This window comes from Leucopleurus acutus (genome assembly GCF_964270905.1).
Source record: "Leucopleurus acutus genome assembly, chromosome: 11".
Classification (NCBI taxonomy): Eukaryota; Metazoa; Chordata; class Mammalia; order Artiodactyla; family Delphinidae; genus Leucopleurus; species Leucopleurus acutus.
This window is the reverse complement of record NC_139152.1, coordinates 7,999,713-8,016,307: the sequence shown is the minus strand read 5'-3', so window position 1 is coordinate 8,016,307 and position 16,595 is coordinate 7,999,713. Positions and strand designations below refer to the sequence as shown.

At 42.9% G+C, this 16,595-nt stretch overlaps 1 protein-coding gene across 1 annotated transcript; it reads left to right on the top strand.

Moving 5' to 3' along the window:
• Nucleotides 1-5,532: 5,532 nt before the first annotated feature.
• AICDA (activation induced cytidine deaminase) lies at nucleotides 5,533-16,188 on the top strand (the record flags this gene model as incomplete). The annotated part of the gene is made up of 6 exons (XM_082849515.1): nucleotides 5,533-5,574; nucleotides 7,492-7,529; nucleotides 12,387-12,534; nucleotides 14,856-15,129; nucleotides 15,608-15,723; nucleotides 16,135-16,188. The coding sequence occupies 6 exons, from the start codon at nucleotides 5,533-5,535 to the stop codon at nucleotides 16,186-16,188; spliced, it is 672 nt and encodes a 223-aa protein (XP_082705641.1).
• Nucleotides 16,189-16,595: the final 407 nt, after the last annotated feature.

The following is a 16,595-nucleotide window of genomic DNA, read 5'->3' as shown; positions in this document are numbered from 1 at the left end:
AATAAATAAATAAATAAATTTATAAAAGAAAAAAAAAAACTAGGTCTATTATGAAGCTTTAGATTATGGAGTCTCTCCTTCCTCTGAGCTCATGGCACCGAGTGGGCAATGGTGTCCTGTTAATGGGATTAAACAAGAGGGTAGGAGACCACTGTTTGGGATGCTGTAGCGAAAATTCTCTACAAAGAATTGTGGAATCATTGGTTCTCTATTTGTTTTTCCCATTAAACTGTCCTATAAAGAAGAGTAAAAATAAGAAATGCTGAGTATCTGAGGCTATAATCTCAAACCGCCCCCCATGTTGGGCTGAAATTTCCCTGGAATCTATGTTTTCTCTTTTACATGATCCTCTATTTACCTGTGCGTCTGCCAGATGTGGGCTTACTCTCCATATGGGGAGAATAAAAATTGTTGAAACCTTCCATGTCATGAGGAATTTTACTTTTTAAATGGGGGTGATAGAGGGTAATGGGGAAAAGCATAAGTGTAAGGAAAACTAACATGCATATTATATTCTACTCTAAATAATTTTAAATACAAACACCATTTTCCCCATATATTCGGAAAACTTTTATGCTCTAGGATAACATGACCTGTTTATCTTGTAGTTTTGACCTACTCCCTGATATATTGCCATGTACTCGAATTTAGGTGTAAAGATATGTGTATCCCATTTTGAGAAGCACAGGGCTAGATGAACGCTAAGGTCCCTTCAACTTTGAGATGCTATGATTCTGTCATTTTTAGTCTTTTATTGACACTTAATTTTTTTATATTGTCATTTTAAGTATTGTCTATTTTATTTTTATTTATTTATGTATTTATTTGGCTGTATCGGGTCTCAGTTGCGGCATGCAGGATCTTTCGTTGCGGCACATGGGCTCCGTAGTTTCAGCACGCGGGCTCTAGAGCACGCAGGCTTAGTTGCCACATGGCATGGGGGATCTTAGTTCCCCAACCAGGGATAGAACCCGTGTCCTCTGCATTGGAAGGCAGATTCTTAACCACCGGACCACCAGGGAAGTTCCAGTATTGTCTATTTTAAAGTTTAAACAAAATTATAAATTCCTTTAACTATAATGTGCATAATTGTTCCCCTTCAAAGCTCAGCTTTCTCATAATAGGCCTTCAATAAATATTGAATGAATTTCAGTTTTCAAAGATGCTTTTTTTTTTTTTGCGGTACGCGGGCCTCTCACTTTTGCGGCCTCTCCCGTTGCGGAGCACAGGCTCCGGACGCGCAGGCCCAGCGGCCATGGCTCACGGGCCCAGCCGCTCCGCGGCATGTGGGATCTTCCCGGACCGGGGCACGAACCCGCGTCCCCTGCATCGGCGGGCAGACTCCCAACCACTGCGCCACCAGGGAAGCCCTGCTTTTTATAAATTACTTATAGAAGCACTTTTTGAGTTGCCCCCGAAGGGATAGAACATCAAAACAAACACAGTAGATATTTCTTCCTCCCTAGCACCTTCATTTTCAAGTACTGGATATCTAAAACATTTGTGTATGTTGGAGAGAATCTTCTTTATGTAGCCTATACACTGAAAAGTAAGATTTTCAAACCAGGAGATAGGATACAAAAATGTACATCGACTATTTTGTGTTTATTAGATTCTGCCAACCCTATCAAATCTAATTTATAAAATAGAATAAATATCTGCAGATAATTCTGCTTCGGAAACTAATTTGGAGGAACTGACTTGATGGCCACCTTTCTCTATTCTCTCCCACACTGCCTGGTCTTGTATGTTTCCCAATATGTAGTGTTTTATTTCTCTTTGCTGCCTGGCTAAGACTCACGTTCCATCATTGAACTGAGAGATGGGAAAACATTCTGGCTCAAAGTGGCCAACAGAGACTCTTTTGACAAAACAAAGAGCTCCAAAGTCCATGCTTCAATTAGATTTAGATTTAATTACTCACTAGGCCAACAGTCTACATTTTCTATGTGGGAGAGAAATTGTATCATTTTTAGATTGCATAAGCAATAAGCAATAGATTGCATAAGCAATCTGTTGAGCTTGCCTGACATATGCAGCCAAACCCAATTTTAAAGACACAGTAATACGGGGGAAAAACCCCTCTGTGCAGCTCTGATGAAGTTTTCTAAACTGCTATCGTCAACGGATAATATCTGCAGGGCTGATTTTACCAGCATGACAGCATTGCATGGGTTTTGAAGTAAGGCTGACCCTAAAAAGGAAGGAAGGTCTGCTGCACGCTATAACACGGATCAATCTTGAAAACATTATGCAGAATGAAATAAGGCAGACACAAAAGGACAAAGATTGCATGTTTCCACTTATGAGTGTTTAGAATAGGCAAATTCATAGAGATGACCAGGGGCTGGATGGCAGAGGGAATGGTGAGTTTTGCCTTAATGATTATGGGTTTTCTTTTTGGGGTCATGAAAAGTTTTGGAAACAGAGAGTGGTGATGGTTGCACGTTATGAATGCAATGTATACCACTGAATTGTGCCTTTAAAAATGGTTGGACTTCCCTGGCAGCCCAGTAGTTAAAGACTCTGCACTTCCACTGCAGGGGGAATGGGTTGGATCCCTAGTCGAGGAACTAAGATCCCACATGCCACGCACAGGGCAGCCAAGGTGGGGGGAGAGGTTAAAATCCAAGAAAGCACACCAAGCCAAAACTAAACAAAAGAGAAGCATGTGCATCATCAATGGGCCTATTTTCCTATTTCTGGCTGGAACAAGAAGTCATAATTTGAAAAGAGAGAATATACAAAAGGAGCTAATACAGTTTTGCCTAATCATGTGAAGTTACCACCTGCAGTATCAGTGAGGGGTCTTCCCACTGGGGCAGCTAGGAAATTTTTTTCTAGTTTTTGGATTTAGAGATGTTACCATCTCTGAGAATTAATATTTATTATTTGGAAGGGTGTGTGTGTGTGTGTGTGTGTGTGTGTTATTCTCTGGACAATCGGTTGATAACAGGATAAAAGTGCAACTCATATCTGAGGAAACAAAGGATCACATTTTTCCATGCCCTTGTATGATCCCACCTTGTCTTCTGCTGAGGAACTTTAGTTTTGTTTTTTTTGGCTGTGCTGCAGGGCTTGTGGGATCTCAGTTCCCCCCACCAAGGATGAAACCCGCACCCTCGGCAGTGAAAGTTCTGGCAGTGAAAGTCCTAACCACTGGACGGCCAGGGAATTCCTTTCAGAAGAATTTTGAAAACTCTCCGTCCCTATGTTCCTCACTCATCTGTTCATGCCAAAGGTGACCATCTCCTGTCTTTCTGGTGCCCTGAGGAATTATTCCACAGATAATTAGACTTGGAGAAAAGAATGTATAGAGAGGAAGCTTAGATCCTTGGGTGAGAATAACCCATGACAACACAGCGTAGGGTTTTATAACAGAGGAGTGGACGTGAAGACAGGGGAGCAAGGCTAGGAGTGGGGTTTGGTCATGAGCAGAGCTCCTGTGTAGAGTTTAATTCCTTGCAAATATTCAAACTATAGAAAGCCATAATTAATGTATTAATGTATATGTCAATGAATTAATGTATGTGACTTCTCTTTCTCTCACATGTATCATTCCCTTTGGCTCTCCAAACTTCGGTAAAACCTGCTGTACCTTGGGACTTCCCTGGTGGTCCAGTGGTTAAGAATCTACCTTCCAAAGCAGGGGACAAGGGTTCGATCCCTAGTCGGGGAACTAAGATCCCACATGCCGCGGGGCAACTAAGCCCGTGCGCCCCAGCTAGAGGGCCCGCATGCTGCAACTACTGCGCTCGCGTGCTGCAACGAATGATCCCGCGTGCTACAACTAAGACCCCATGCAGCCAAATAAAGAAATAAATATTGAAACCTGCTGCACCTTTACAATTTAGTGTGGTTGTACTGGAGGAAAGTCATTGTAAAGGGAAGTGAGGCTTGCCCCACATTCAATCCACCCTCTCCCAGAGAGTCCTTTAGAGTGAACTAGCATCATGCCATCCCCCTCTGGGGACCCACACTGGAGCAAAGAATTCACAATCCAGAGAATCAGTGACCTTGATCACAACTCAGGAGCTTACAAGAGAATTCCCCCACCACCAGTTTTCCTAAATTTGTCTAGCTTGTATTTAAAGACTTGGCACAAACCTAACCATAATAAGAATTCAAAGCATTAGCTGTTATTTGAATTAATGCTCACTTCAGAAATTCCCCTTAAAGTTCTGGTATTGATGGGTGAGGACAGGTGCAGGACAAATAGGGAAGGGTAGAGTTCTATGGTTTAACAAAGGATGTGATTAGAAAGTTTCTGAGTTGGGCATGAAATGTAGAGAGGAAACAGCATATACTTCCTTCCTTCCATAATCTAAAAAGGATCTTGACTGAGAGGAGAGCTATCACCACCTCCCAACCAGGAGTGCTCTCACCGGTCCCTCGGCCAGTTAGGTCTCTTGTTATGAGATGTGTACTTTTCTTTCATATTAAACATCACTGTTTTAATTATATATTTACATGTGAATGCAATTACTTAATTAATGTCTCTTCCCCACTTGAATTTAACTTCCATGAGATCCTTATTGGTTTCATTCAACACTTTTTTCAGTGTTTATTATACCAGGTACTATGTACTTTTTTTCCATGTGCGTAAAAAAGAAACAGACCAAAAAATCCTCTTGTCATGGACCTAAGGCTCAATGAACATAGACAATACTGTATTTTAAGTGACATGTGCTAAAGAGAAGTATACATTAGGAAAAGGGAAAAGGAAAGGTCAGGATGATGGGATATAGTTGAAATTTTAGATATGGGACAAGAAAGCCTCAACTACGAGGGAGTATTTGAGTAAAGATAAGGGATCAGGGCTTCCCTGGTGGCGCAGTGCTTGAGAGTCCGTCTGCCGATGCAGGGGACACGGGTTTGTGCCCCGGACCGGGAAGATCCCACATGCCGCGGAGTGGCTGGGCCCGTGAGGCATGGCCCCTGAGCCTGCGCGTCCGGAGCCTGTGCTCCGCGACGGGAGAGGCCACAACAGTGAGAGGCCCGCGTACCGCAAAAAAAAAAAAAAGATAAGGGATCAAGCTGTAATAATATACAGGGGAGTAGCATTCCAGGCAGAAGGGCCAGCAAGTATTCTTTGCTCCTCTGTGTTCTTTGTGCAACGAGAGAGGCATGGCAGGGGCAGGTGGTAGAGGGTCTGGTGACCCACTGTAAGGCTGTTGGCTATTATTGAGAAAATGAGGGACCATGGAGAGTTTTGAGAGCAGAGAGACATGAACTAAAATATTTCAGGGGACTTCCCTGGTGACGCAGTGGTTAAGACTCCAGGCTCCCAATGCAGGGGGCCCGTGTTTGATCCCTGATCGGGGAACTAGATTCCACACGCACGCTGCAACTAAGAGTTCGCATGCTACAACTAAGGAGCCCGCCTGCCACAACAAAGACCCAGGGCAACCAAAATAAAATAAATAAATAAATAAAATTTTAAAATAGAATAAATAAATTAAATATTTCGGAAGGATTGCTGTGCAGAGAAGAGTCTGTAATTGAAGAAAGGAAGAGCAGTTGAGAGGCTGAATGTCACCATCAGGTTGTTTAGACCTGGAGGGGGTGAAAGCGGTCAGTGAACAGGATTTGGGCATGGGATTTACTTATTTTTTAATTTTTTTTTTATATTGGAGTATAGTTGATTAACAATGTTGTGTTCGTTTCAGGTGTACAGCAACGTGATTCAGTTGTACATATACATGCATCTGTTCTTTTTCAAATCCTTTTCCCATTGAGGTTATTACAGGATATTGAGCAGAGTTCCCTGTGCTATACAGCAGGTCCTTGTTGGTTATCTATTTTAAATATAGCAGTGTGTACATGTCAATCCCAAACTCCCAGTCTATCCCTCCCTGCCCCCACCCCCAGCCTTCCCCCTGGGCATGGGATTTAAAAGGAAGAAAGCAATCAAGAAGACGGCCAGGTTGGCCTGAGCAATGGGAAGAATGACGTTGCCATTGATGCCGTTGAGACAGGGAAGGCAGCAAAAGGAGCAGGTTATATGTTGGGAGAGAGAACAGGTGCTCAGTTTCAGCGTGTCTGAAATGCCCATCAGACAATCAGATGGAGATGCTGAGGTGAAAGGTGGACATACTTGCCTTGAGTTCAAGGGAGAGGTCCAGCCTAGAACTACAGATTGCGGGGATCATCAATGTAGAGATGGTATTCAAAGCCTTGAGGCAGGAAGAGAGCAGAAACCCTTGCCGCTTTGCTCACTATTGTAACACCAGCACAGTGTCTATCATCTAGTGGGTATAAAGTTTCTACTGAATGAATAAATAGAATGCATACGGCCTCAGGTAGGAGGGAGAAGCAAAATCTTTAATAGACCAGCTTGCATGAGGGAAGGAATTTAAAGCCTCTTATTTAAAAAGCCCGACCTGTTTTCCAAGTTCAGTGCAGTCATTTAGATGCTGATTCTGATGAAACAAATCTTTTTTTTTTTTTGTTCTTTGAGATGCTGCTGCTTCTGACTTTAAATTAGAATATGGCTTCCATGTTTGTGGAAAACATGGCTTATGCAAAAATCCTTTGGTGTAAACATCTAGTCTTCTAGCAATTCTTGTAAGGCAATCAAAGAAGCGGTTTGGGAAGCAAAATCTCTGTCCTAAGTCCTATGTAACTGGGTTTACTTGCCCGGCCACAAAGCAGGAGCAGTTACTGCTGGTCTCTACTGAGACTCAGAGATATTGTGTAATTAAATGAGGGAATAGATGCTTTTGGCTGATGGAACACAAGATGCCTTTAAATAAATGTTACAGGCTTCCCTGGTGGCGCAGTGGTTAAGAATCCGCCTGTCAATGCAGGAGACACGGGTTCGAGTCCTGGTCCAGGAAGATCCCACATGCCACAGAGCAACTAAGCCCGTGCGCCACAGCTACTGAGCCTGCGCTCTAGAGCCGGCAAGCCACAACTACTGAGCCCGTGTGCCACAATTACTGAAGCCCACGCGCCTAGAGCCCGTGCTCCACAACAAGAGAAGCCACGGCAATGAGAAGCCCGCGCACCACACCGCTCGCTGCAACTAGAGAAGGCCCGTGCGCAGCAACGAAGACCCCACGCAGCCAAAAATAAATAAATTAAATAAATAAATAACTATAAATAAATAAAGTTACTATGATTATTATTATGCTTCTAAAATTAAAGATATCACTTTACCATGATTACAATTTACAAACTGACTACTCCTCCCGTCTCCTGATCTGTATTACCTGTGGAGCATGGACTGGACTTTTAAAGAGGCAGCCCTAAAGGAACCTACGCATTAGGCAGAGTGGCCCTCAATCATTTTAACTATGTGATTTGGCCTGTGAAAACCCCGCCCATCTTCACTGGACCCACACAGGAGGAAGGCTGCCTGGTGGTGGTAATGTTGTTGTGGGGAGGGGCGTAAAGGACTGAGTTCAAATTTGAATGTGTAGGGCCCATGCACTGTCAGCCAGAGCAGCAGCAGTGCTGGAGGAAAGCTTCCCTTCCTAAGACTTTCAGGGAGCCAAGAAAGCCACGCTGGAGTCCACCATGGACAGGTAAAGCAGCCGGCTCGTGGGTGGTTGTGTTTGGCCTTCCTCTCAGAGCAAATCTGAGTAATAAGATGGGTAAACTCTCCCCTTCTCCCCTGTCACTGTCTGACTCACAAGATCTGCTTGGTCAAGATGCACATTTATTTTTCTAGTTCTGTCTCATCTTCTGTTCAGATCTTAACATGCTTTCCACCCAACTGTCTCTTTCTCTTTTCTTCCCATAGTCAAAAGAACTTTTATGCACTATGTATTGACTTGTCCTTGCAGTTAGAACTAGTTTCTGGTAGTAATATGAACTAAGCAAATGTTAAGAGACTGAAATCATGAAAAGCTCATAGCAATACTATGTAATACTATGTAATACTATGTAATCATTCTGTAAACATTCAACTATGAAACTCCTTGAAGAAAAGCTTTACTAGGGAGACTTTACTGAATAATTACACAGTCAAGAAATTATTTTTTAAATGCCAATATTCAAAATTAATTGCTTGCAGGTCACTATGACTCTGTCTACTATTATAAGGAGATAAATCAGTCAAGCAACTTATTTAATATTAAAGGCCCAATTGTTAGGCAGTCAAATGGTATTTATTATTTACCTAGTCTTTCCATTTCTTCAGACATGACTTAACTTACTTCTTCAGTGTGTCTTTTGTAAGATTTTCACAATGTCTTCACATGAAGTTTATGACAAGTATGTTATTGTCATAGAACTTAATCTAGTCCTATTTTTTGATGATTGCAAATGTAGGAAAATTTACACCTAATCCATACTTTATCTCAAATTAATCTTTTACAAAGAATTTAAACTACAGAGCTAAGAATCTTAAGGGTAGATTCAATGTCCTTCAGAAAATTGAGGGCAAAAATGTCAAATGTCAGCTCAGTTTACAGTGAGATTTTGAAAACTAATCTGAGGTAAAAGAGAGAGAAAAGAGTCTCAGTGGAGATACGTGTAAATAATGAAATGCAAAGCAATGGTAAAATCAGAGCTGCAATTCAGAGAAAGTCAGAGAAGGCAAAGGAGATGAAATTCAACAGGAGAAAAAGGGAAATACGTGATTTTCATTAAGGAAAATACTATCTGCAGAGCACAGTAGCAATGGCACACGGCGGGAGAGCGTGACCTTGTCACGATTATTTTTAACCCATTTGTCTCCGGTTTGCATTGCTGGGGATGCAGCCAGTGTTCTGCCTCAGGGAACACAGCTGTCCTGTGCAGCTGTCAACCTGCAGGCCTTACAGACTGTCTCTGCTGAGTCCTCCGAACAATTAAGAGAAACCAGAGGAGCATAGGGTGCTGGACATAGGCCCCCAGCTATAGTAAAAGAAAGTGATGGATCAAGATAGTTAATTAACAAGGCCATAGTCATGCAATTCACTTCACTGTGACTGGTAACTTCTGACGGAAACAGAGCTACTGTATTTTCATGTGGGGTAGGAGATAGAAGGCTATCTGAACCCCTTAGTCTATGTCCTGTCCTTTCTTATACTCCCAGGACACTTTTTTACTCCTCATGGGAACAGGGCTCCCACACCACCTGCAGTGCATCATATAGTCCCCCTTCCTCCACTTCACATCCACACACTCCAGGAAGACAGGTTAAATGTAAAAGGAATTTACTGGTATAGATTATGAATATGAATTATGAATGAATAAGATATGAAGAGATTATGCTTAATCTATTTAAAACTGGGCCCGAAAGACAGAATGTTTTTTCTTCCACTCCAGTATTTATTAAGCATGTATTATGTATTCGGTTTATGTTCTATGCTGAGGCTGATTATGTTAATTATTTAACAATCGTAATAGTAACAGAGGTAGTGCTGTGGTGATCACCGTGTAAATTATTATCAGTTTAAAATAAAGCCAATTGGGCTTCCCTGGTGGCGCAGTGGTTGAGAGTCTGCCTGCCGATGCAGGGGACATGGGTTCGTGCCCTGGTCCGGGAAGATCCCACATGCTGCGGAGCGGCTGGGCCCGTGAGCCATGGCTGCTAAGCCTGCGCGTCCGGAGCCTGTGCTCCGCAAGAGGAGAGGCCACAGCAGTGAGAGGCCCGCATACCGCAAAATAATAATAATAATAAATTAATTTAATTAAGCCAATTATTATTAGATCTTTGTTAGCATCCATTTCGGATTCCTGTCAAATGTGCATTTTTAATTCTAAAAATCTGATTGACTAATTTTTATATGGTTTCACATACGTAATGTATATACTGGTGATTTAGATGTACCACCATCTCTGCCTCAGGATTTAAAGCGGATTCCAGGGACTTCCCTGGCAGCCCAGTGGTTAAGATATCGTGCTTCCACTGCAGGGAGGACAGGCTCGATCTCTGGTGGGGGAACTAAGATCCAACATACCCTGCGGCATGGCGCAAAAAAAAAAAAAAGTGGATTCCAATAACCTTCATGTGTGTGAGGAAGACATTCAAATTGCAAGAGCTTTAAAAATCTCCAGCACTTGCTTATCTACTTAATAAGAGTGACATTTGAGAACTTGACTTCAGGGTCTATCTCATGTATTTCATTATTAAAATATCAATAATCAACGTATGTCCATACAAAGACTAGTACATCAATGTAGAAGCTTGATTCACAATAGCCCCAAAATGGAAACAATCCAAACGTCCATCAACAGGTGAATGACTAAACGAAATGTGCTGTATCTAAGCCATGGAATATTACTTTGCCGTAAAAAAGAAAAAACTATACTGATAGATGCAACACCAGGAATGAATGTCACAGTCATAACATGCTTAGTGAAAGAAGTCAGACACAAAGGAGGAAATAATGTGTGCTTTATATGAAATTCTAGAAAATAATTTATAGTTGCAGAAAGCAGTTTAGTCGTTGCCTGGCAGGGAGGGGAAGAATTGACTGAAAAGTTGGGTGAGGAAACTTGTGGGGGAGGGGTGCCCTGAAAATGTTCTGTATCCTGATTGTGGTAGCTGTTTTGGGTGTTTACATCTGCCAATATTCATAGAATTGTACATTTTAAATGGGCGAAGCATGTAAATTATATCTCAATGTAAAAAAAAAAAAATTGAAAAAAGTTTCAATTCTCTTGCCAGCAAACCGTATTCAAATTACTGACTAGGTCATTACTTTGACAAGTCCTCTGCACTTCTGCTCAGTGCCACTAGGTGGCAACATTATCTCCACAGATTAGATGAGCACATTTCTGGAAAAGTCCAAGACAAAAACCAGGGACACTCACTCCTGATGCTTTGGTATCAACCGCACTGTATAGCTTGTGGTGTGTTCACAACCACAAAGAAACTTGTGTTAGAGAGTATTTCCACAAATTCAACTCAATTTAGTGCTTATGATATGCAAGACACTGTGCTGGGAAACAAAGTGCAATCCGCCCCTCCCCTAATCCTCCCTGCCCCCCCACACACACACACACCCCGTGTGTGAAGAACATTGCAAAATATTCAGGTTATATTACAAATTTACACAGGAAATCAGCCTAATCTAAATCCTGTAAATACATGCCTATAAAAAAGACTAGAACGAAAAACGTAAGTATATTAACAGTAATTATCATTAGATAGTATGTCTAATTATCACTAGATATACTGGTTAAGCATTTAAAAAATTTTAACTTTCTACTTTTTAGTAGTATGCAAGTTGACATATTTTTAAAAAGCATGACTCAAAAAGTGACACTTCCTGACTCAAAACACAGAAATTCTAATTGAGGAGACAGATGTAGCAATCAATTGATAACAAAGGTTGAATGCTTTGATAAGGATAAGCGGAGAACAGCAGGAAACTACGGGAGGGTTTTTTGTTGCTGTTAATGTTCGATTTTGCCTAGAAATTTTGGCATAGTGGCAGTGAGAAAGGTCTGAAATTGTGATTAAGGCTTTGAAGGATGGGTAGGTTTTGCCCAGTGGAAAAAAAGGCAGGGAAGCTTGCAGTCAGGTGGCTGGAAAGAAAAGACTAGTGCCAGGGGTCCTGCTGCAGGCATGGCGGGGAGGCTGAAGTGATGCGGAAAAGAGAAAATACTAGGAAACGAGGCTAGAAATGTAGATTGATGTCCAGATGTAAAAGCTTTACTGCATTAAAGAGTTTGGAGTTTATTCTACCAGCGGAAGTTAGGGGCTTTTCGGTATCAGAATGACAGGCCCACACCTGGGCTTTTGTGAGATCTCTCAGGCACCTCGTGGAAAATGTTATTTTGAAGGGACTGCGGGCAGAGAGACCAGTTAAGAGGTCAGGACAATGGATAAAGGGAAAGATTAGAGCTTGGACTGAAGCAGAGAACAGAGGAAGTAGAGCAGGAACAAATCCAGAAATATTTGAAAGTTTGACTCAATAAATTTAGATGATTAATAAATTAATTCAATATGAGGAGTGAAGGAGAATCAAAAATGATTCCAAGCTTTTAGTCTGGTTACTTGGGACGGAAGGTCGGTAGGAGAGGAGAGGCAGCTCAGGAAAGGGCAATTTGGGAATACTGTGTTAACCCCGTGAGTTAGAGGTCCATGCTGGACATTTAGATAGAGATTGGAGGGGAAACCTGAAAAGATCACTATGGGACTGGGGAACAGGTTTGTAATTCCAAGTTATCAGCATCTAGAAGGCAGCCATGGGAGGAGCCTGTCCTGTGAGCGCGTTTGGCTTTGGGTTTCTTGCTGTCTCAACTGGTCTTAAATATAAGCATGATAAGGGGGTTGTAATGGATTCCAAGCTCAGTAAGTCTCAGGCATCCAACAAAGGGAAGCAAGAGCATCTCCTTTGGTTTGGCCCAAGTATTACAGATTTTTTTTAAAAAGCTGAAGGAAAGCCAGGAGTGACCAGAGCATCAGCGATGCTCCCGCACTTCCTCCCTCCTCTCACCCACAGCCTCCTGATGAAGAGGAGGAAGTTTCTTTACCACTTCAAAAACGTGCGCTGGGCTAAGGGCCGCCATGAAACCTACTTGTGCTACGTGGTGAAGCGACGGGATAGCGCCACCTCCTTCTCCCTGGACTTTGGGCACCTTCGAAACAAGGTATCAATTAATACCTGCTTCCCAAGCAGGGCATTTTTAGAGCCACCTGCTGATGGTACCACTTTCAGCCTGTTTCATTTGTCTCCACTAGATTCCTCAAATCTCTTTTTTTACATGTCCCTGCAACCACAATAGAAATACCCCAAAGGGTGTCATTTAATGTCCTCCCCAATCATGCTGAGCACATCAAGGCCACACCTTGCTTCAATGCCAAGAATAACTGCCCCAAAACTTCCTCTCCTTTCCCCAGCATCCAAATTGCCTTTAAGATTAAAGAAGATATCCAAAGAAAGAGGCTTTTGATTTGGGGGAATATATATACAGCTCATTCAAGCTGAATTTTAAATGTGGAAAAACAAACTGTGGTTTTAGAATTTTAAAAAATTAAGGAAGAAAAATTTAGGAAAAATTAATGACTCCATTCTGTCTTCCAAATGAGTTCTATTCCTTCCTGCTCACCTAGATCAGAGGCCAGTAAGTACATACGTAATAGTGAGCCTCAGAAAACTCAGGGAAGCCATTAATTAAAACTTGAAGATCAGAGAATTACATTTCCAAGAGACTTCTTCACCAAAACCCAGATGGGTTCACATACTCTTCTGCCAATGAATATTTCCTCTCATAACATGCAGTGACATCTAGTCTTGGTGGAATCCCAGGGAAGAATCCATGGGTGGAATGACACTGGCTAGTTTCTAGGGCTAGTTTTACTCTCCAATTTTTTTGGCCTCCATTTGTATTGTGTAAATTATCTCACTGCAATTGTTTTACATTCTAATCTCTTTCCTATTTGGTAATAAGACACATTCTAAACATAGAAAGCTTTTGTGTTAACAACCCTTTCCTTCCCTCTCATTTAATCCTCACAACCAAACTTCATTCCGCTGATGAAGAATCAGGAGATCCAAGAGTTGGGTGACTTGTTTAAGTCACAAGAGTGGCGATGCCAGGAAATGGAACCTGGGTCTTCAGATTCTGGGACTAATGACTTTTCTGCAGTATTAAGGGGACTTGCTGGGAATTCCCTGGCGGTCCAGTGGTTAGGGCTCTGCGCTTCCACTGCAGGGGGCACAGGTTCGATCCCTGGTCGGGGAACTAGGTCCCGCATGCCACATCGCAACTGAGTTCACATGCAGCTACCGATCCAGCAGGCCACAAGTAAAGATCCCGTGCACCACAACTAAGACCCGGCACAGCCAAATAAAATTTTTTTTTCAAGAGTACATGCCTTAATTTTAAAAGCTTATTGCTAAAAACTGCTATCATCTAAGCTTTCAGAGAATCATAGTGGTAACAAAGATCACTGACCACAGATCACCATAACAAATAAAATAATGAAAAATTTGAAATTTGCAAGAATTACCAAAATGTGACACAGAGACACAAAGTGAGCAAATGCTGTTGGAAAAAATGATGCTGATAGACGTACTCGAGACCGGGTTGCCACAAACCTTCAAAACGCAAAATATCTGCAAAGTCCAATACAGCCAAGCACAACAATATAGGTATCCCTGTATTTAATTGCTCTTAGCCCCAGTGGCACCTATTACCTCTCTCAAAACAACACTCAGGGACTTTCCCTGGTGGCACAGTGGTTAAGAATCTGCCTGCCAATGCAGGGGACATGGGTTCGATCCCTGGTCCAGGAAGATCCCACATGCCGTGGAGCTGCTAAGCGCATGTGCCCCACCTACTGAGCCTGCACTCTAGGGCCCACGAGCCACAACTACTGAGGCCGCGTGCCACAACTGCTGAAGCCTGCGCACCTAGAGCCTATGCCGTGCAACAAGAAAAGCGCACTGCAACGAAGGCCCAATGCAGCCAAAAATAATAAATTAATTAATTAATAGATTAATTAATTTTAAAAAAACAACACTCACCTGTCAGTCTCATAATCTATCTCCTAACCCTAAATGTTCTGACCTCCACTTAGTGGTCCAGTGTATTTCCACAATGTTACATCAACAGCCCTTCCAAGCCATTTGCCTTCCCCTCCAAGGAAGAAAAAGGAACTTCACAAACAAAAATGAAATCTGAGATAGTGTGCTTCTCCTTCATCCACCCAACTCATTCCATCCTCCCCATTCCACAGAGAAGCTGTACGTTTTTCCCTTCCTAGGGCCAAAAGTGCAAAGTGTTTGGGCTCACCACTTACACTGTGTCCTTTCCAGCAGTTGCTTAACCTTCCTGTAACCTAGGACAAAACTGCAGACACCCCAAAAAAGATCACCCTGGGAGGGACACAAATTAATGACTGTAAAGCTACCAGCAGGGCAGTCAAGGTCAGTAACCCTCCACTGAGCCCTCTGCTCTCTCCCCAGGCGGGATGCCACGTGGAATTGCTCTTCCTCCGCTACATCTCCGACTGGGACCTGGACCCCGGGCGGTGCTACCGTGTCACCTGGTTCACGTCTTGGAGCCCCTGCTACGACTGCGCGCGGCATGTGGCCGACTTCCTGAGAGGGTACCCCAATCTGAGTCTGAGGATCTTCACAGCGCGCCTCTACTTCTGCGACAAGGAACGCAAGGCGGAGCCCGAGGGGCTGAGGCGGCTGCACCGCGCTGGGGTCCAAATCGCCATTATGACCTTCAAAGGTGCGCAGGGACCTTTCTGCCCGGCTCAGCAAAGCACGGTTTGCAATTCAGATTGCGGGGTGGGGGGACCAGGGGGGGCAGAATTCTGGGAGTTCTGGTTCGCCTTTGGAGCCAAAAGTTATCAACTAGAATTGGAGGAAAAAAACCAATGGCTTGGGACTTCCCTGGTGGCACAGTGGTTAAGACTCACGTGCCCAATGCAGGGGACCCGGGTTCGATCCCTGGTCAGGGAACTAGATCCCACACACATGCCGCAAGTAAGAGTTCACATGCAGCAACTAAGGAGCCTGCGAGCCACAACTAAGGAGCGCACCTGCTGCAACTAAGAACCAGCAAGACCAAATAAATAAATAAAATATTAAAAAAAAAAAAAAGAACCAATGGCTTGGACCCAAGGCTTTGGGCAGAGCCAGGGTTTTCTTTCTTTCCTCATGATTTGAGATCTGAGCTATCCCCTTCCCCCTCCTTTTTTTTATAGATTATTTTTATTGCTGGAATACTTTTGTGGAAAATCATGAAAGAACTTTCAAAGCCTGGGAGGGGCTGCATGAAAATTCGGTTCGTTTGTCCAGACAGCTTCGACGCATTCTTTTGGTAAGTTAAGGGTCTTCTTTGCTTCTCATTTTCTTTCTCTCTCCAAAGTCATCTATCCCTGGAGCTACTTACACTTCCTTTTCTTATATTTCCCACATTGTCGTGTGTGTTTGTGTGTGTGAGTGTGTGTGTGTGTGTGTGTGTGTGTGTGTGTGTGTGTGTATTTATCATTCTCTCCTTATTTTTCCTCTGATGAAAACTTTACAGAGCACAGGCTATAGGCTTCTGTAGTTATAGCGCTCGGGCTTAGTTACTCCGTGGCATGTGGGATCTTCCCAGACCAGGGCTCGAGCCCGTGTCCCCTGCATCGGCAGGGGGATTCTTAACCACTGCGCCACCAGGGAAGCCCCTCTCCCCTTACTTTCTTCAAAAATGTTTACAAAGTCATCCACTCTCTCTTTTTCTCCACAGCCCCTATATGAGGTTGATGACTTACGAGATGCATTTCGTACTTTGGGACTTTGATACCAACCTTCAAGAATGTCACATACAAAGAAATACCTCTGAAGACAGTGGGTAAAAGAACTATCCTTCAAGAATTCTGTTTTTCTTCAACTCTCACTTTCTCTGAGTTTAGAAAAAAGTATTCATAGATGTTTTTAAAATGTCTTGAAAATGGAAGGAACCCAGACCCACCAGGGTTAATGCCGCAACTGGTGCAGTTTTTAAATGCAGCATCGCCCCCTACTGGGAAACGACAGAACTGCAGGGCCTGGGAGCCCCTAAGTGTCAATACTCTGCCATTTAAGCAGAGAGAAAGCAGAAGGTAAATACTGAGGAGCACGGTGAGAGGATCAAATGTTTTATAACCGGTATCCTTTATTATTTGATTCTTGTTCTGAGTTTTCAGTGGTATTAATGATAAATTTTTC